The sequence below is a fragment of the Saccostrea cucullata genome, unplaced genomic scaffold, assembly GCF_032062105.1.
Source record: "Saccostrea cucullata isolate Sc308-1 unplaced genomic scaffold, CSIRO_AGI_Scuc_v1 ctg133, whole genome shotgun sequence".
Classification (NCBI taxonomy): domain Eukaryota; kingdom Metazoa; phylum Mollusca; class Bivalvia; order Ostreida; family Ostreidae; genus Saccostrea; species Saccostrea cuccullata.
The window spans coordinates 506401-527971 of NW_026935574.1; the positions used below are offsets into that span (position 1 = coordinate 506401).

General features: G+C 33.8%; 2 protein-coding genes across 3 annotated transcripts; both read left to right on the forward strand.

The window, feature by feature from the left end:
* The first annotated feature begins 1955 nt into the window (after window positions 1–1955).
* LOC134243329 (uncharacterized) lies at window positions 1956–3565 on the forward strand. Of its 2 annotated transcripts, none has more exons than XM_062725592.1 (2): window positions 1956–2200; window positions 2327–3565. In XM_062725592.1, exon 2 carries the CDS (start codon window positions 2334–2336, stop codon window positions 3111–3113), a length of 780 nt encoding a protein of 259 aa, XP_062581576.1. In that variant the 5' UTR covers window positions 1956–2200; window positions 2327–2333; the 3' UTR covers window positions 3114–3565. The 2 variants fall into 2 exon arrangements, with proteins under 2 accessions (XP_062581576.1, XP_062581575.1); XM_062725591.1 differs by having other exon boundaries at window positions 1957–2210.
* Window positions 3566–10788: 7223 nt separating this feature from the next.
* LOC134243299 (uncharacterized) lies at window positions 10789–18795 on the forward strand. The gene is made up of 7 exons (XM_062725533.1): window positions 10789–11049; window positions 15606–15711; window positions 16775–16953; window positions 17027–17063; window positions 17156–17186; window positions 17625–17874; window positions 18407–18795. The coding sequence occupies exons 1-7, from the start codon at window positions 10998–11000 to the stop codon at window positions 18418–18420; spliced, it is 669 nt and encodes a 222-aa protein (XP_062581517.1). The 5' UTR covers window positions 10789–10997; the 3' UTR covers window positions 18421–18795.
* Window positions 18796–21571: the final 2776 nt, after the last annotated feature.

Below are 21571 nucleotides of genomic sequence, written 5' to 3' on the forward strand. Positions count from 1 at the left end.
TGTATTTGTAACAGAAATAAAATTGTTGATGATTTATTTTTTGTCAGTAGTATTTAATAACAACATCTTACAAATTACAGTCAAAAAGAAACAGGAAATTAAACAGGTATTTTTCAGTAGGTCACCCGCTTAAGCAAAAAAAAAACATGTATTAATTGCAAAAGCTCAAAAGTTAAAAGCTAAAATTTCTACTGTACAATCTCAAAGGCTTCTTTAGATATCGCGTGGACACGAAGATGTTACAGACACACAGAACTACATCTGACCGAAATTAATATCCATTTTGAATTAATTAAGCATTTTGGAAAATTTCTACGAAAGCCACATAACCAATTTCAACAAAGGCATATACCATCAATGAATGTAAGCTGAAAATTTAGCCTCAGAGTCCTGGGATGAAAGCATCAATACCAAAGGCATCTTGAAAACTAATACTAGTATATGAAGCAGTGAAACTGTTGGAATGATTGTAATAAACATTGAATCCTCTAACAATTTGTGAAATTCATAGCCATGCACAGGGTTAAGGGTTCTGGTGCTAGGGTAAGCTCTGTTGAATATAACAATGAAGCAATAGAATTAAATATACATGTATATATACATCCTATAACTTATTTGAATGATTTGATAAATTTGTAATAGAAAAGTTTGACCCCCCCTCCTTTTTTCTTTGTCTTTTTAAAAAAAAAAAACTTTTACATTCTATAAGTATAAATCTGTATTGTGAAAATGAAAGTTTTACATGTGAAAGTGTAATTTCAATAATAAAAAAACAGAAACATAAAAGGTTTATTACCATAATATATGACCTTTGACCTTTTGATTTCAAAAAACATTAAAAAGCAAGGGTACTGATGGATTTCACTTTCAAACTTTTGAATTTCATGGCCTTTGGATTATATATCACATTTTTTTTGAACCCGGTATTCAGTAGACTAAGTGTATAGTTATGATGAGCAAGGGTACCACTTTCAAACTTTTGAAGTTAATGGCCTTTCACATTTGAACCCGGTTCAGTCGTTAGAAAATTGTTACGTGATACTGATGACCTACAACCATAAATCCCATGGATTACTTGTTTATGTTATTCAGTAACAACATATAAGGTACATGATGCAATCTATTTCCATGAGAAAAGTAACCTCCAAGGACATTGAACTAAAAATAAAACCCTTGAAATGCCAAAGGATGGATCAGGTGCCGAGGAGGAGTAAGCACGCCTTGTCAACCCGTCACATTGAACTCTGTATAATTACCATGTAGACCAAATACCGGTATTCCATTGTCAAATCAAAATATTAAAAACAAAGGCCTTATAATTAGTATGAAATATTCCAGCCAAAATACGGACCTCATGGTTTTAGCAGTTTTTTTTATTGTTGAATATTTTATTTTTTTTTATGCCCCGGTTCGGTAGATCCAGGGCGTATATTATTTTTGTCCTGTCTGTTTGTCTGTTTATCTGTTTGTCTGTATGTTGTCAACTTTAACCTTCGCCATAACTTTTGAACCATAAGAGATAGAGACTTCATATTTGGTATGCATACTCCACTAATAATGTTCTTTCAAATAACATCAAGGTCAATGACCTTTTGACCTTGACCTGACCTATATGCTAAAAACAGCTTTTTCGAATTTGCCGCCGGGCGCATAGTGTTTCACAAACACATCTTGTTTTCATTTACCACCCCCCCCCCCCCACACACACACGCACACCCCAGAGCTCTTGATTACACTTAGACAGACAAAACAGATCTCTGGCTATGTAATATTGCCGGTGTTATTATAGGCCACTTTAATTCAAGGACCAGCGATAAGATTCCACTTTCTTCTTCCGCCTTATAAGGTTGTGATACATCAGTTATGAAAATTATGTTTATTCCCGATGTTTGTGAGGTATTCAGTCATAACTTTAAAGTAAAATAAAAAAGAGGCAAGGGAGAAAACAAAAATCAAATACAATGTCTTGGGATTAATAATCTGTAAAATAGAAGTCCAGGCTGGAGAGTTCGTTGTTTTAGATATAAGTGATTTATGTATGAAAATGTAATTCAAAGCGGAATGACGGTACGTCCTGGTACTTATATAAAGGAAATTGTATTAGTATACAGCGGAAATTCTCGTGAATTTACATACATTCAATCCAGCGATGTAAATATTGCTAACATGAATATGGAGGAAGGTGAAAACTGGCCCTCTGGTACGTAAAAGTAAGCAGTTTTCAATCATTGTGTCTTTCTGATGCTTTGATAGGGTTTTATATCTTGTTCCAGCCCAGAGATGCCTTTTCACTTAGATTTTTTAATAATATTGTATCTTATTTCAGTACGGCTATGGAGGAAGAGAAAGCTGTAGGGGACAACTGCTTGGAGTCGTGCTATAAGCGCTGCTTTGGCTATGGTCAGCACGATCTACAGACGAGAGATTCTAAGCGGGACAGATTTGTCAGTGGATGCGAGCACTGCTGTGCCAGGACCTTCTCTTGTATCTGCTGTTTGCCATGTTACGATGCGGTTTGTGAACGTTGTTTGAAACTGAATTTCTGCTATCAGTGTCTGCACTGTTCTTGTTTCTATAGCGAGGAGAAGAATCTACCGGACTGTGATACCACCCCAGGACTAGTACGTCAAACCTCCACCAAGAGTCTGCAGGAGAAATACGTCAGTCCCTGTGCCGGTACCAATTTCAGTATTCTAGAACAACCTGGGACAAGCAGCGCAATGGCGAACAAGGACTCAGCCTTTGTGAACCCTGCATTTAAAACAAGTGCCATACACAAATCTCAAAGTGACGGAAAATTAATCGTAAAGGCAGTCACCCACCAACCTCCAAGGCTCTCCTTGCTTATCTCAAAAAAGAATCCGTATCAACAAATGCGCGACAGCATGCGTGAGAGCTCGGAAAAGATTGCTGAGGAAAAAGAGACCAAGACTCCGGAGAAAGAGGGAGAGCATGAGGAGGATGAAGAGGGATCAGAGGCGGGGGAAGTAGAGATACACGTGACTCTGGGGGACACGGGGGAGGAGGAAGTGAATACAGCAAAAATAGAACCGGAAACGGCAGATATCAACACGAACGTCTTCGTTAAGGACTTCCGGCAGACGACTGTCTGATACTGGTCCATTATAGGCTGTTTTGTTTCTGTTTTGCTTACCAATGTCCTGGGTTTAACGAGATATACATGACTAGGAATTCTTTTGTAACAATAGGTTTTAAACATTAAAATTCCGATTTTACAAAAAGGAAGTTTACACTGATTGTATTATTGAATTTATAAGGCTTTGTTAATAATACAAAAACCTCATCACTGACTTCAGGAAGTTATTTAGGATAAATATTATTATTATGACAACACTATTGTTAACTCGGATAAAAGATGACCCAAGAAACGTAACAGGCAGAAAAAAATTAATTAAAACTTTGTTAAGATTTTGTTCAAGTTCAACCCAAATATTTGTGTTCATAAGGAAATGAAAGTAATCAAGAGGAGGATATTTTCCTTGTGTTGGTCCATACACGGATATTATTTGAAGATTTTAATAAGCAAAGTGTGATATCTATATATTGCTTTTGTTCATACATTGTATATGTTTAGGATTTTGTTTACATATGAAAGTATTCGTTAATTTGAAATGTTGAATAAAACAAAATCTATACGTTGTCGACTCATAGTTTCCTTCTTTCTGTGATATCAATACAGTGTACGCACATTTATTACATTGAGATAAAACTGTAAAATATGCAATTGATTTAGATACGAAATCCTCCTCTTTCGATTCATGCACCGAAGGATCTCGACTTTTAAAAAAATATTCTGTGAAACATGTGGAGATAACGAACAATATTCAAGATCAAAAGTCCATAAAACAAAACAAAAAAGGAACAGAGCAAACACGGACCTCCAAAATATCAGAGGTGGGATCAGGTGCCATGGAGGAGTGAGCACCCCCTGCCGACCGGTTACACCCGCCTGTGCTCCTTGTCATGTTCGGAAAATAACGGTAAAATCCGTCGTCAATTCAGTGTATAAATAATGGACTAACAATTAGTATGAAAAACGTCAGTCAGTATTTGACTCAATGATAAATTGTATTTGCTGACAAGGTCATTGTATCGACCATGGAACTTACGAAATGATGTCTTTAAACGAGACTCCCGATATTCTTGTTTCATCAACTTGTTTGTCAATAATTTGCCTCGTCTTAGAAATTGTTTATACGTCGAGCATGCTCTTGCCTATCGAATCAACTGAGATATAGAAACTTCGTATGCAGGTGATGAAGGTATTTTGATGAATACGTATTACGGTAATTAAGGGAAGTTGACGATAAAAAAGTTAGTCATCACGATTATCATCTGTTGGTTGATAAATTTCCATTAACGTCTTTTTCAAGTTAAATATCCAAATATGAAACAAATGTATCAGCCTCTGTGATATCTTTTATATCAAGCTAGCTTACCATGATATATCGTATCGACATAAGAATGGAAATTAAAGTGTTAATTGACAATACATCATCGATATTTCTAAATGTCGAGTTGATGCCACAGTAAGTTTTTCTTCTTTTCACGCATATGATTTTGCACAAATTCTGCTTCATAAGAATACAAAAGTAGGTTTGATAGTAACGGGGCGCAATTGGTACCCATGGTGTTCAATAGATTGTTGGAAGACCCGGTCTCCAAAAACAACATAGATTTTGTCAATCAGAAACTCAAGCATCTTTTTAATGTCATCTTCAGAGTACTTGTGTGTACAATCAGAATGTTTTAACAAAATAATTGTGCAAATGACCAATGACAAGGTAAGTAAATTTAAGAGTTCCATTTTTATTGAAAAAGCAGCTGTCAATGATATCAAAGAGCCCGGACTTGTATAATGATGAAAAGTCATAAGTTTTTAAGCAGTTAATTTTGGTAAAATCTTCCAAAAGTTCCTTGGAAGTTTTAAGTATCCACATTTGATTTACAGCAAATACGATTTATCATTTAGTCAAATGATGACTGAAGTTTTTCATACTAATTGTTAGTCCATTATTTATACACTGAATTGACGACGGATTTTTTCCGTTATTTCCCGATCATGACAAGGAGCACGGGTGTGACCGGTCGGCAGGGGATGTTCACGCCTCCATGGCATCTAGCCCCATCTTTGATGTTTAGGAGATCCGTGTTTGCTCTGCTCCTATTTTCTATTGTTTAATGCATATATTTTAATTACACTACTTCTCAAATAATTTGTTAGTACATCTTAGTTAAGAGTAAAGAAAGGGGCTTGGTTGAACATTTACTGGAACCCGCAATGTACATTTGTATCTTTGTTTGTAAGGATTTTTATGAGGTTTAGGAATCCAATATAGATATGGTTATTCAAATTCATTTTAGTTGATTGGGATATTTAAAATATTCAAAACTGAAATACGATTTTGAAGAATTTCTTCCTTAGAAAGGGATCTATGAGTGTACGAGTTTGATTAACACTTGTAGATATAACTCCGAGACAACTAAGTTTCCCCATCTGATTTGTATCACCTCTTGAATAGTAGTATATTGTTGCACAGTACTCTTTAAACTGTTAATATCTTAATGAGGGTTAAAGAAAGAGCCTTGGTTGAACATTTACTGGAACCCGCTATGTACCTTTGTTTGTAAGGATTCTTATGAAGATTCGGAGTCCAAATATATTTGGTGGTTCAAATTCATTTTGGTTCGTTTTGGATATTCAAATATTCAAAACTGACATATGATTTTGAAAAAAAAATCTTCCTTAGAAAGGGAACTATGAGTATAAGTTGGATTACCACTTGTAGAATTAAATTAAAAATACAATTTATATAATGAGCCTTACAAACGAAGACAATGTTGTTACTTGCTTTGTCAGCAGGGACCATGCAGTACGCATCTATCTAATTCATTTTTTACCTCTAGATTACTGAATACAGAAAGAGAGATGTTTTTCATATTGCCCCTCAATCTTTGAATACGCGATTTGAACATGGATATGATACATCTAATCCACAATGACAAAGTGTCAACGTCTTCTTTTTCAAACCTTACCCATCGCCTGGCGTAATCTTCAACATATTTATTTTATGAAATTCCGACGCCAGTTGAAGGATCGGGGTTCCCAATATTTAGTACCTAATGTCCTCATTATTAACTATATTTACGTCACCCTTAATAACGTGTCCAGCAAACTATAGTTAAAGGGTGAAGAAGAACATGAACACGATGGAGGATTATGTTTCAAATACTCAATATTCAGGGCATGTAAATTTTTCTTGTTATTAAAAAGTTTGGAAGCAATAGTTGATGTAAATTTGTAGGAAATTCAAGGTGTATTCAACTGGAAATATGGTGGAATACAAAATGGACCATTTTGTGATTAAGAATATTTCTTATATTAACTGTGTCAATTCCTTTATTAGCATATTGAAGTTTAAGGTGGGGATTTAAAAAGCCTATGATTTGCAATATCCATAATCACAGATCCGAATCTATATTCTAGTGTCGAGAAATCAAAATATGGGCTTTCCTTGACCTTTTCAAGAAGACTATTTAAAAGTTTCAAAAGAACAGAGTAAAGTTTGGTGCGAATATGATGCAGACCTATTTGTTGATTTACATAATGTTGTAATGAATCAAGAGAGGCATCGTGTAATAAACAGTTAAAGGTTTATTATAAGACCTATGCCTATGACTACGCTTTCGTTTCTGTGTATGGTTAAAAAGTCCCATCACATTCATATTGTTACACTGTGGACTGGAAAGATTTACAATACTATCGACATTGTCATTACATCCATAGAGAAATGCTGTCCCTATAGTTTTCTAATCCAAAATTCTTCTCGTTGTCTATACGGTTAGGTGTGCTTAGCTATGGACTGTTTGTGTGGTGATAAATCTTTTCGAGAATTCTAACTTTCATTGACAAAATAGAATGATCAGGTGAATTAAGATGTGAGGCTTATTTACGAAGATTAAACATTAAAAATCCAAAATATAGTCTAAAACTAACTTTTCGTAGACAATAATGCTCAAATAAACTAAAAGATATTCTCTTTTTGAAACATTGAAATTAAGTTTGCCATACGTATATAAAGAGCTGATGAATTTAAATTGTTTCCAATACATGTACATGTATACTGTAAAATCATATATTTTCGTGGGGTCAAATTTTCAAGGTTTTAGGAAAAAAATATTGATTTGTGGGGATTTAATTTCGTGGTTGGCTATGTATCGAGTAGCCATTTAAATGACATTTTACATTTCGTGGTGGACATCAATTCGTGGGTCTCTTCATACCTCGAAAACAACGAAAATTAAACACCCCGAAAAATAAAATTAAACTGAAAAAAATCATTTCATCGGTCAAAAAAAAAAAAAATAAATAAATAAAATTGATGAATCAATGTTTGACCCCTGAATTGGAGATGGACCACTATAATGCTTTTTACGTCACACTGTGGGCGGGATATATAGCATATCTTTATAGCTTATCTACATAAATGTACGTTTTTTTTCAACAGATAAGATATTGATATAATAGAAAACGAGTAAAGGGCATAACAATTCATTAACTGATTTCGAGCGGAAAGTTTGTTTTTTCCCCTCGAACCAAACCGTTTGCCAAACAATTTTGTTTTTGCGTCCGACAAAACCAAAACGCACGTTGTCCCCATTGTATGTAAAATATTTGGGTTAAAGAGGCGCCTTATTTGCGCACATTGGTCATTGAAAATTTCTGTTATACCCCCGAAGACTAAAGGCAAAACATTTTTTTTGTCCTGTCTGTCCTGCTGTCTACGAAAACTTTAATGAAAAGGTTGGCGCTACTAGAAATATATTAATTTGGGAGTGTTCAACATTACAGAAGCATCAATAAACGATATATATGTGTTTGTGAAACACTGATACCCCTATGTAGTAGCTTATGGCGATGATTGAAATTTCTCATATGCAAGTCAAACTCCAAGGGCAAGGTGTAAAGGTCAAAATAGTTGGTCTCAAGAGTAAGGAATACACTTTTGGAATATGGACTTTTGTACTAACTGCTCAAAAGTTATAGTCAAGGTTTTAATAAAGTGGGTCAAACTCTAAGGTCAAGGTCAAAGGGTAAAAGATATTTATACCAAATAATTGAAAGGTCTTGTCACAATCAATGCATTTGTGAAGTATAAAAGCCTTAGCTTCCAACTGTTCAAAATTATTGGCCAAAATGAAATTTTTTTTTTTGTAAAAGTAGGTCAAACTTCAAGGTCAAGGGGTGAAATAAGGAGGTACCCAAAGAACGTTCTTGTCACAAGGAATACATCTGTGAAACATGAAAACAATAGCCTAGTCCCACTAAAAAATTATGACCAAGGTTAAAGTTTTTGCAGAAAAACAGACAGCCAGACGGAAAGACAGGGCAAAACTATATATCCCTGAATCTTTGATTACAGGGGCATAAAAAGGGGGCACCAGCATCCAAATGACATGAATGAATCCTACACACAGAAAAGAGTACAACTTCAAACCGCGTTCCTTGCGTCTGTAATTAATTAAGTTACACGTCAAAAGTACCGAAATATTGTTTTCTTTATTTTCAGTTACATAACATACATACATCTTAGGAAGGCATATTTAAGTGTAAAGATGTAAAGACGAGGGTTAATCATCCATTTAATATGTCATGTCCTTTATCCGGCCATCATAGGGTAATGACTAATATGCAACAATTTAACAGTTTTTTTTTTTAAAAACCTATCCTGACTTTTAATCGTTTTGTGTCAATGTACATCTCTTGTCATTTGTTAAAAAATACTATTAAATGCTTGCATAAATATCAGAAATCAGTACACCAAACAACCTTTCAAAGACAAAACTTGCACAGAAGTAAAATAAAATGTATATGTTTTTTAACCAGTTTACCTTTCCTCAACAGATTTTGAATTATTTTGGGGAATTTAAGGATTCTTATCGAAAGGGGAAAGGAAGGGTAGGCTTTCTAATTTCCAAAGTGACCTGGATTACCCCAAAAGAAATACGACCCCCCCATAAACGGTTAGGAGAATCAGAAAACTAAAAAAGGTCTGTGTCGAGACTGTAGAGACAAGTCCTCTAACAATGTATGTGAATTATCATGGGTACTAATTGGGCCCCGTTAGCAGGCCTTCTTTTGTATTATTATGAAGCAGAATTTGTCTAAAATCTGAAAACAAGAAAAAACACTTGCCGTGGCCTTCAACTGGACATTTCGATATATCAACGACGTATTTTCGATTAACAATGACAATTTCCATTCTTATACGATGCATTCCGGTTAGTTTGAAATAAAAGATACGACAGACGCATCTACAATTGTATTTCATATTAAGATATTTTACTTGAAAAAGACGTTAATGGAAATATAACAACCAAGAGATGATAAACGTGATGATTTTTACTTTTTATTCGTCATCTTCCCTTACTTATTCATCAATATACCTTCATCATCTGCATACTTGGTTTTTATCTCACAGTTGATTCGATGGGGAAGAGCATGCTCTACGTATGAACAATTTTTAAAACAAAGTTAGTTGTTGATAAACAAGTTGCTGAAACACGAAAATCAGCAGTCTCGTTTATAGTCATCATTTCGTAAATTCTATGGTCGATACAATAACCTTGTCTGACAGTAAATACCATTTATCATTAAGTCAAATGCTGACTGAGGTTTTTCATACTTGTTAGTCTTTTGTATACACACTCAATTGTCGACGAATTTTCCGTTGTTTCCCGATCATGACGAGGAGCACACAGCGGGTTTGACCGTCGACAGGGGCACCTCCATGGCACCTGATCCCACATCTGATGTTTTGGAGGTCCGTGTTTGCTCTGCTCCTCTTTTCTATTGTTTAAGGTCATACGCAACGTAGTTTGAACTTTATTTGGTTCTTCCCTTGTTGAAGAGTTCCACTAAATGAAGGACCTGTGTTCAATACTTTTAATGATAAACATGGATTTGTACACCTCTTCTAAAACAATTTTTGATGAAAAAAAAAAGTAAGGGATTCATGTTTTGTAATTTTTGTTCATTTTTCTTTAAATAATGCAAAAATTTTCACAATTTGATATCTTTACAAAACCTCTGGTAACGCAGGCTGATTTTTTGTCAAAGAATTTAAACTTATAATGTCAAAATTACATGTGTTTTTTTGAAAGTTTTTTTTTCAATAAAAGATTCTTTCTGATGTTTTTACAACCATGGCAAAACTTCACCAAAATCACAAACAGATACACATAATTATATATCTCAGTGTAATCTAGTTGTGTGATAAATAATATATATACATAGAAATAGGTGTTAAGGGTTTCTTCTTCTTGACAAAAAATTCCGAGTTTTACATTTTATCAGTTTCCCCCTCCCCACACCCCGCCCACTGGAATAAAACCTGCACCGGTGTTTGCCTTGTATCCACTTATGGACCAAAAAGAGCTTAACAGGTTGTAAAATTTTGACTTTTTAAAATGCTTTTTCTTTGAGTAAATGAAATTTTGTTTCGGTTTTTAAATTAATAGGTAATAAAAGCGATATATAAATGGTTGTGTTGGCTGACTCACAAATTTGTAACGATATAGGTAAAAAGAAACCTAACCCTTGTAGACACGACGGCAAGGACACGCTATAATGTGTAAACTGTATGTTCCCAGCACGATGTTCATTTACATTGCAGCCCATTTTCAAAACATCTTTTCTCCCTTTTTGCGATCTTAAAATGACTTTACGTTCTCATTAAATTACCTTGTCTTATGCCATCACTGCATTAATGATATAATTGTGGAAACAATTCATTCATGCATAGCTGTGACGATATTTTCTTCATAACAAACGGCTAATTTTGGCCTGGTTTCATGTATCGTTTTTCTCTCAGATTTCGCACGGATACAGGATGTATAATTAAAACAGAAGTTGGACTGTTCCTGAGAGTTAACACCCGGTGTCTGACTGGTCAGTATAACCATCCAGGAGAGTTATGGAGTCTTACCTATGTTCCGTCCTTGTTCTACTGATTTACCTTGTTAAAGGTACGTGCTGTTTGTCTTTGTCTCGTAAACTTTAAATATGAATATTGTCTTACTGTAGTGCCACGCCTATAAAGAGGAAGAGGTATTTATACTTCATGGCCCATCTTTCAATGTTGAATATGCACTTTTTAAAATATATGTATATAATTATTTAATCATAGAAAAGAATTTATAATTTTGACTTATTTGCAATTTATATATTTTTATTCACTGTAAATTAAGTTTCGATACACTATACCATTTTATTGACTATGAACACCTGACTATCTTAATGATTAAATATTTTTAATAGTTATCGATGAATTATAATACCCGTAACCGGAAATCGAATTACAGCCCTAAATTGATCGAGAATAAATTGTATATTTTGTTTTAGTCAGCTGTTGCATAATCAATAGAAGGTTTGATTCTTGTTCAAACAACCAACCTACACACGTGTTTCTGTACGTATAAACGAACCCTTTGAATTACAAGCTTCGTTCTTGTATCGTGTTGGTTAAGGTTGTATTTTTGACCATTACCTGCTAATTACTTCCTTGACTGACTTTGACGGAAAAAGGTAAAGACGAATTAGGGTATTAAAGGTCAACACAGTCGTAAATGTGTGACGAGACCAAACTTACACCGGTGGCATGGATACTCTTTTTTAAAATCAAATAAGAATTTATATTTAGAATATGGTTTAGAACAATTCTTGTTATGAAATTATGAATTTCAACATTAATTCTTTATTTTAATTCTACCAGACAATATAAATTTCACGTTTATGTGGTTAAAAAATAATACTTTTTATTTGGATTATATTCCCTGTATTAATTCGACTAGACAACACTTTACATTAAACCGTATTAAATTTCAAACAGACGCTTCTTAAAAGGATGTTCTCATGACCTCTCGGCAATTTTAATGGTGGTTCGTGTTTTCTTATAGAACACGTCACTAAATAAAACTTCAGAAAAGGAAAGAAACCAAACCCTTTTAAAAGAAAATAGAAAAAAAACCCCACTAATCCTCCTGCTTAGAGCAATAGGGTCCCGAATGAATATGAATGAATTTTTATATTGATTTATTTCCTGTGGAAAACCTGTAGGTACGCATGGACCAGCAATTTACAGGGTCTGTGAGAGCGGGGATTTTTTCAGCTTTTTTATTTACTTCAGTGAATGTTTATATATATATATATATATATATATATATATATATATATATATATATATATATATATATATATATATATATATATATATATATATTTATATTGAATGCCTTGTGTAGGAGTGTGAACTACCAGTATTTGTCCTTTTCAGCATACTGAACAACACGATTGCAAGTTATATAAAAAAGTTATAAGTACCTGTAAATCACACAAAATAATGGCAATTTTATTCATTTTCTATTTGGCGTTAAAAAGACCTGTTTACTCTATATACATAAATTTTATGAGATTTGGTATACAAATTGTTTTTTTTTGTTTTTTTTTTTTTTTTTGTTTTTTTAATTTTTTATGCCCCTTGAGGGCCCTTGATTGATAAATAAATGAATAAATATAGCAAATTATAACGAAAATAATTATATAATGTTTTAGGGTGGGGGTCGAGTTCATCCTCGCAATGCCATGTCCAACAGCAACGTCCCCTGGCATTGCGAGGATGGTTCGTGTTTTTCTCATCTTTTTTTACTTAGTGGCAAAAAGATACGACTGTATACAGATTGAAGTATTTTTTAGCATTCACAGCGGGGAAATAATCCCCCATGTTATAAATTTTTATAATTTTTTTTTATTTATAAGAGAGACATAAAAAATAATGCCAAACTGAGACATGAAACAAATGGAGATAACGAACAGTATTCAAGATCAAAAGTCCGTAAAACAATACAAAATAGGAGCAGAGCAAACACGGACCTCCAAAACATCAGAGGTGTGAGCAGGTGCCATAGAGGAGTGAGTATCCACTGCCGACCAGTCACACCCGCCCTGTGCTCCTTGTCATAATCGGGAAATAACAAAAAATTTGTCGTCAATTTACTGTATCAATAATGGACTAACAATGATATGAAAAACGTCAGTCAATGAAATCGTATTTGCTGACAAGGTTATTGTATAACCATAGAACTTATAAAATGATGACTTTAAACGAGACTGTTGATATTCTTGTTTCATCAACTTTTTTGTCAATAATTTACCTTGTTTTAGATATTATTCTTACACAGAGCATGCTCTTGCGTATCGAATAAACTGAGATAGATAAACTCCGTCTGCAGGTGATAAAGGTACTAGTATATTGCTGCAAAAGAAAGGGAAGTTGACAATTGTAAATTTAAAGTCATCACGCTTATATAGAGCTTTGTTGTTAGATTGCCATTAACGTCTTTTTCAACTAAAATCTCCAAATATGAAACAGATGTGTCAGACTTTGTGGTATCTTTTATTTCAAGCTCACCGGGATACATCGTATCGACATAAGAAAGGAAATAACCATTGTTAATTGACAATACGTCGTCGATATCTAAATGTCGAGTTGAAGGTCACAGCAAGTGTTTTATTCTTTTCACCTCTTTTACGATTTTGGACAAATTCTGCTTCATATGAATACAAAAATAGGTCTGCTTATAACGGGGCGCAGTTAGTACCCATGGGAATTTCAATAGATTGTTGTTGGAAGACATAATAAATTTTTGTTGTTGGAAGACCTAGTCTAGACAGTTTCGAAAAACCACATAGACATCGTCAATCAGAAACTCAAGCATCTTTTTGATGTCAACTTCAGAGTACTTGTGCGTATAATCAGAATGTTTTTTAACAAAATAATTTTGCAAATGACCATTGTCAAGGTAAGTATATTTACGAGTTCCATGTTTATTGAAAAAGCAGCTGTCAGTGATATTAAAAAGCAAAGACTTTAATTCGTCGTGGGGAATGGTTGTGTATAAAGTTGAAAAGTTGTAAGTTCTTAAGCTGTTGATTTTGGTAAATTTTTGTGATTTCAAATTGTCCAAAAGTATTCACATCTGATTTACACCACTTCTTGAATATATTGTCCCACAGTACTCTTGAAGTTTTTCCTTCACTTCTGTCAATATCGTAGTGAGGAGTGAATAAAGAGGCTTGGTTGAGCATTTACTGGAACCCACTATGTATCTTTACTTGTAAGGCTTTTTTTTTTGAAGTTTCTGAATCTAATAAAGATATGGTAGTTCAAATTCATTTGGGTTCTTTGGAATCTTAAACATATTGGAAACTGACATGTGATTTTAAAGAATGTTTTCCTTGGAAAGGGAACTACGATTATTAGTTGGATTGCCACTTGAAGAATTAAATCCAAAATCTTCTAAAATACAATTTATATAATGAGCCTTACAAGCGAAGACAATGTTCTTACCTGTTTTGTCAGCTGGGACCAGTACGTAATGATCATGTAATTTAATCTATCTAATTCTTTTTTCACTTCTGGATTGTTGAATACAGAAGGATATATGTCTTTCATATTACCCCTCAATCTTTTCAAACGCGATCGTTACATAGATTTGAAACATTTAATCCATTCTGACAAACTGTCAACGTCTACTTTTTCATATTTGGCCCATCGCCTGGCGTAATCTTCTACAGAATCCATAATATTTTAGAAATTCCGACTCCAGTTGAAGGATCGGGGTTCCCTATATTGAAGACATTTTAAAACAAGCGATCTAAGTTCCTCATTATTAACTATATTTACGTTATCTGTAATAACGTGTCAACTAGGACTATAGTTATAGGGTGAAGAAGAGCATGAACACGATGGAGGATTATGTTTCAGATACTTGACATTCAGGCCTTGTAAAGTTTTCTTGTAATTAAAAAGTTTGGAAGCAGTAGTAGAGCAAATTTATAGGAAATACAAAGTGTAGTCTTGATGAATCCAAGACTGGACCCGTTTGTGATTAAGTATATTCTTACTGGTATATTAACTGCGTCAATTCCTTTGTTGGCAAATTGAAGTTTAAGGAAAGGCGGATTGTTTTAGCTGCATTTTCTTCAGTAAAATGCACGGATTTAAAGCCTATGATTTGCAATATCCATATTTACAGATCAAAGCCTGTATTCTAGTGTCGAGGATTCAAACAATGGACTTTCCTTGATCTTTTCAAGAAGACTATTTTAAAGTTTCAAAGGGACAGAGTAACGTTTGGTGCGAATATGATGTAGACCTAGCTGTTGATTAACATAAGGTAGTAATGGATCAAAAGAGACATTATGTATTAAAAGACCCATGCCCATGACTACGCTTACGTCTCTGTGTATGATTAAAAAGTCCAATCACATTTACATTGTTACACTGTGGACGGGAAAGATTTCCAACACTTTGGACAATGTCACTGCACCCATAGGGAAAGGCTGTTCCAAGTTTTCTAAACCAAAATTCTTCTCACTGTCTATACGGACAGTTTATAAATATTTTGTTAGATTTTTAAGGTTTTTCACATCATTATTGTTCTTAATTTCATAGTATTTGCATTTTGACGATTTGCCTGACGTATTGTTAAATATTCTTGTTATTTTCTTTATTTTTTTTTAGAATGCCATGGCGATTCCTATACAGTGACGGGTCTCGTCGCGTCTTCTATATGTGCAATAGCCCTGTTTATCATCGTTATCATCGTCGCTGTTTTCTTCGCTGTGTGGTAACTATAATCAGGATATACATTTTCATCAAGCAGATTGCTGTGGTTAGGCTCTATGGGGAACGCCAACCCATCTCTAAAAATCTTCCTATATGTACCTATATTTACAAAAAAAAAACACATGTAGGCCTCTAAGCAAAAAATGAAAATACATTTCATAGTCAGAAAAATTGCGTCATTCAAAAAATTTGATTTTAATAATCCTTTTTTCTCACAAAGAGATCTTTTCAGCAAAATAAAAGTATAAAGTACCTAAAATATTAATTGAAAATGATAAATTTAAATGAATATAGAAAGAAATTGACAGAATTCATAGAATTGGACTAAAAGTTTCAGATTCAAAATCAGGACTTTTTCTTGAAACCTAGGTGCATGTTGACGATAAACATAGAAAAAGAAACCCGAATTCAGTCTTGTACGATTATGTCGTATTATAATAAGATAAAACCCCAAATTTATACAAACCGATTGGGATGACATAACCCACCTTCTGAAATAGAAGCATCTGTCTTCCAGATAGCTATTCGTCTTTTTCCTCATTGTATTTCCTGATTTTTATTCACTTGTTGAATTGATTAATTCACAAATAAAAACAAATAAATTCTGTCTTCATTGCAGTTGCATTAATTTTCTATATCCATTATCATATTGCACGTCCTCTCCGAAATGTTCCTCGTTGTTATGATAATGTATTCATGTTGTAGCTACTGCCTGATTATAACTAAAAGATGTATTTCCAAAATAAAATAGATTTCCCCCTACATAACACCAAAGATAAAAATATGCTGACACGGGCAATTTTAATACAAAAAAAAAAAAAATACACCACCGATTCCTTTGGTATACACCGATTTCCAACTGTAACAAATAGCTTTAATTTCATTTTATTTCTAGAAGGCTTTTGTTTCTCTTTCTAAGTCGTACAGTTCAAAAATATTATTTTTGATCCCCTTATTCTCTATAAACGAAACTCTAGGCACTAATTTAGAAATGTTTTAAACTTTGAGAAAAATCATTTAGTATATGAAGGAGTATAAATTAAAATTATCTATAACGATTTCAGGGCCGATTACTTGAGAAAATATTATAAAAAACGAGGTATCCAGAAGTCTCCCAGAATCAAGTACATAAAGCAGCGCCCTCGCAGTATAAAAGGCACCATGTCCAAAGAACAGGAGAGACAGATGCAGCTTCAAGCCCAGCAGAAACTCCGACCTAAACTCCCCAACACCTGGAGAGGAGGTAGGCAGTACGGGTTGTCTTTCCTTTTACGATTGCTTGCTTAATATATTTCTTATTTTTCTTGTTATTGCAGCTGCAACAGAACAGCCGCCACCGCAACAACAGAACGGGTGAGCAAAATCAACTTAAGTTGATTTCTGTACTTATCTTGATGCTTAAATTAATGAAAAAATTCTAACGGAAATAATTTCTCTTTTTTCAGAGATTTATCTGGGCATTTTGGAACATACACGGTAGGTCTGCCAAGTTTCCCTTAGAATGAACAGAACTGCATTTCTTAATCCAGACCCATACACGTACAAAGTAACCACCGTCAAAATGGCAAATTAATATACGATAAAAATGTTAAATATTGAACAAATATTTTCCCGTCCAAGTCTTTGAAACTTTCAAATACTATAGCTAGTGCTAATAGTAAATATTTTCACTCTCTGATGTGGGAAATTTCCAAATTAGTTGTAATGAGAGTTTAAATACTCTAGTATTATAGAGAAATTAGCGGCGTTATAGTTTGTGTTTTACCCATAACATCAAACCATAACTGTAGTTCTGCAGCCAATTAGAAATATATTTACAAGCGATGTATTATCTTTCTTTTGGTTTTTTAAAAAACAACTTTGGATTGTTTATTTCGTTTGTGGCAGTGATAAATTATTTCATTTTACTCGCAGACGACGGGGGATTTCCATTTTGGAACTGAAGATCTAGCAGAGGATCAGTACGCTACGGTACAGAAATCCCCGGTTGTCATGGAGATGAAAGAGGACATGGGACCGCATTCTGTCCGTAACTACGAGAGTGTGATGAATTTACCGGAGGAATCCCCCGAAAGGCCAGCTAATCGGACAAGCCAGCGCAATCAGTTGGAGCTTATAAACCCTTCAGAGATGGTCGAAATCCCTCTGCAACAAGACGAGAAATGTAAATCATTGCTTTCCTTCTTGTCTTGACAAGTTTTACATAGATCTTGGCAAAGCGCAAAGTATTCTTTACTCCTAGACACAAAGTAACACTGGAACTAGCAAAATATTTTCATTGAATAATTAGACTAGGGTGAAGAACAAACTAGATAAAAATAGCATTTTACTTGTACTTGAAAAATGCAAATTTTAGACCGACATTTGTGTCTGGTAAATGGCTTTTTAGTACAACCTATTTCTCCAGGTATTAATTCATATGTTATAAGAACATAAAAATTCAATAATCTATTCATATTTATCTATAAAATAAAATTATCTTGATGTGGAATTTTTCACACAATATATATCATTGTTTGCATGTTCAATCACTCGCCATAGCAATAATCACCACATAAGAATCAATTCATAACCTTTTTCCTGAGATGCACAGAATGATAATAATCAATTCATTGACACTGTGTCATCCGTTGACAATATCCTAGGATCATCAGACCGCCATTTTTCGTCTGTAACGTTTAATTACTTTTTTGCAGCCACTCATTTCTGATAAGATCGTTCCGTGAGGAGGCCGGGGACGGGGGTGACGAATCCATGTTCGCGGGGCCAGTGACTTGTGTCAGACAACCTCATTACATGCCTAGTATTGCCATAACGTCGTCCGGGGACCATGTTCCTGTATATCTAATCTGTTTATTCATACCCATTTTATTGAGAATATCAGTAACCCTAGTCAAACGAGGGTCTGTATTTTACACACTTTGTTGACGAACGGAAATTGTGGATGACAATAAGTCGCTGATATGTTACTTTGCTATATTTACTATTTCATTTCATCTCTGATCTGCCAGTTGAGTTCAAAATGTTGTCATTGTATGATATTCTTGTTTATTCTGCCCCATCGATTAATGATTTTAACATTTATGTCTTCTTATGAAGTAAAATTTCAATCAAAAAGAAAATAATTGTCTTTTTATTCTTCAATTCTCAAGTTCATAGGAAGTAACACTGATCAAACTAGTGCTCCGTAATTCATAAAGCAATTTCAAATCAAATAGAGAAGATGAATTAGTGAATAAAAAGCAAATATCTTAGTAATGACGTTTTTTATAGTTGAAATATCCCTTCAGGCAGTATACTGCTGGCCCGTGCTCGTGAACGCCTCTAAGGGGGATACGGAGATATTCGGATACACATCAACTTGTCTTGTTTGCATTAACATTTACCTGGGTCACAGTCCAACACAAAGGAGAAACACAAAATAGACCAGGTTTTTTTGCAATCATTGACAGCTGTTATTTTTTCCAATAAAAATGGAACTCTTAAATTAACATACTTTGTCATTCACCATTAAAATTTATATATTTAAAAGAAGTTTTTTTATTCAAAATATCATTATGTATGTGGATTTTTGAAACCAGGTGCCGGGATCATGAAACAGACTTAGACTTAAGTCAAATTTTCAATCGCCCGTAAAATGCTTTTAAAGAATAATTGTATAAGTCTCTTAATTTGCAGATAACAACACTTTTGGAAAACAGTGAGGAGAAATATTAGGATTTAAGGAACGTATGATTTCTACAATATCAAAATACAACATAAAGATTTTAACTTGAGCCTAAGATATTTCCCGATTCCCGGAGCAGATCTTTCAACAATCTGTCAGAATTCCCACTGGTTTCAATTGGCATCAATTGTGCCCAGTAATTAGCAGAACTATTTGTATTCATTTGAAGCAGAATTTATTCAAAATCTTATACAAGCGAAGAAAAAAAAGACGTTGTGGTCAACAATATCGACGACGTATTATCAATTAATAATTATTGTGTTTTTTTTTTACATTCATTTTCGACCTGATATATTCCGAATGAGCTCGAAATGACTACAAAGTCTGAAGATCTGTTTTATATACAGCTCAACGCACTTTTTAAACTCACATGGTTTTTCGCACAAATTAAGGTCACATTTTTCTTGCAATAAAATTAATTATCGAGCTTCAGTACGAGAAATAACCCTTATATTATTAAATATTTCATGATAAAGGTGCATATTCTCTAAAATCATTATTATCTTAAGTTTTACAACTCGATGTTTTTAAAGGGAATTTTTGTACACATTTATGACGTTACATATGTATGATTCTGCCATAGGTATTCACAAATTAATTAATCGAGCTTTCCTTGATACTTTCTAGTTGAAATGTTCAAATTGACTTTTTACAGATGAGTATTTTACTAATTACTTTGCATATTTCCCATACTTGTCTTGGTTTTGTCGAAATGCAGCGCTGAAAATGACAAAACTGCATTAAGAAATCATGTAAAAGGATTGGATAATAAAGTATTGTTTATCTTTCAACATAGTAAATTGTTACTATTGAAAAGAAAATTCTTTTACATTTATGGTCTGAAACTTTAAAACAGAAAATACAAAAGTTACATGAACTGCACTGTTTCAGCATCTAGGCAAGGCAAAAGTATGCTTTAAAGTGAAAGGATGTACCAAGACGGCTGCATTTGACGAGAAACCATGGAAAATCGTTTTGGAACTGTCATAATCTATCGGCCAAGAGCATATAGAATCCTACCAATTATTATGTGTGAATTATGTTGAATGTAATGGAATAAGATCAAAATGAAGTTATAAATCAATTTTAAAATACATATTGTTGTCACAGTATACAATTTAAAAATTATAACAATGTGACCTTAATTTGTGCGAAAAACTATGTGAGCTTAAAAAGTGCGTTGAGCAGTATGGAATTTTTTCCAGAAAAAGACGTTAATGGTATTAACCTAACAATGTGGCTTGATAATAAACATAAGAATTTTCAATCGTTAACTTCTCTTACTTATGCAGCAAAATACCCTTATTACCGCATATGGAGTTTTATGTCTCCCAGATAATTCGATACGCAAGAGCATTCTCTACGTACAATTTCTAAATGGAGGTAATTGTAATTGACTAACAAGTAGATGAAACAAGAATATCAGCAGTCCTGTTTAAAGTCAAGATTTTGCAACTTCAATGTTCTATACAAAGACACTCAACATCAAATAAAATCTTTCGTTAAATCAAATTCAGATGGCTTTTTTCATACATATTGTTTGGGAAATTATTTACATACTGAAAAGGCTGCAGTTCTCACCTTTATTTTCCGATCATGACAAAGAGCACATAGCAGTTGTGACCGGTCGGCAGGGGATACTCATTCCTCCATGGCACCTGACCCCACATTTAATGTTTTATACCTTTGTGTTTGCTCTGCTCCTGATTTGTATTGTTTGTATGGGCTTTTGAACTTGAATACTATTCATTATCTCCAGATATTTCAAGTAGTGGATCCTTTTGTGTGATGTTTTCTCAGAAAGTATACCTTATACATTATCGATCTTAACCAATGATGGTTATAAGCATCTGTGGTACGCAAAAACCAAACAACAAAGATTTCAAACTTCCAAACTGCCGTCCCCTTATGCAACGTGCTATAGATAACACCCGATCATTGACTGGGGTATGTGATAGATTATATATAAATCTTGAATGTGTTCCATTATTTGGAAACAGGACCACAGTAATTATATGTACCCATACATCATAAGATAACGGGTCTTTCTGTAAGTAAGTGCCAAAATAAATCAGTCTGAGTACAATAGAGATAAGGAAGGATGACTGGTTAGGAGGAATTATACAGACTCAGA

Bases quoted from the DNA above. Each gene is read 5' to 3' on its own strand.
- LOC134243329 (XM_062725592.1), top strand. From the start codon at position 2,334: ATGGAGGAAGAGAAAGCTGTAGGGGACAACTGCTTGGAGTCGTGCTAT.
- LOC134243299 (XM_062725533.1), top strand. From the start codon at position 10,998: ATGGAGTCTTACCTATGTTCCGTCCTTGTTCTACTGATTTACCTTGTT. The intron at 11,050-15,605 runs GTACGTGCTGTT...ATTTTTTTTTAG, and splicing joins ACTGATTTACCTTGTTAAAG to AATGCCATGGCGATTCCTAT. The intron at 15,712-16,774 runs GTAACTATAATC...TAACGATTTCAG, and splicing joins GCTGTTTTCTTCGCTGTGTG to GGCCGATTACTTGAGAAAAT.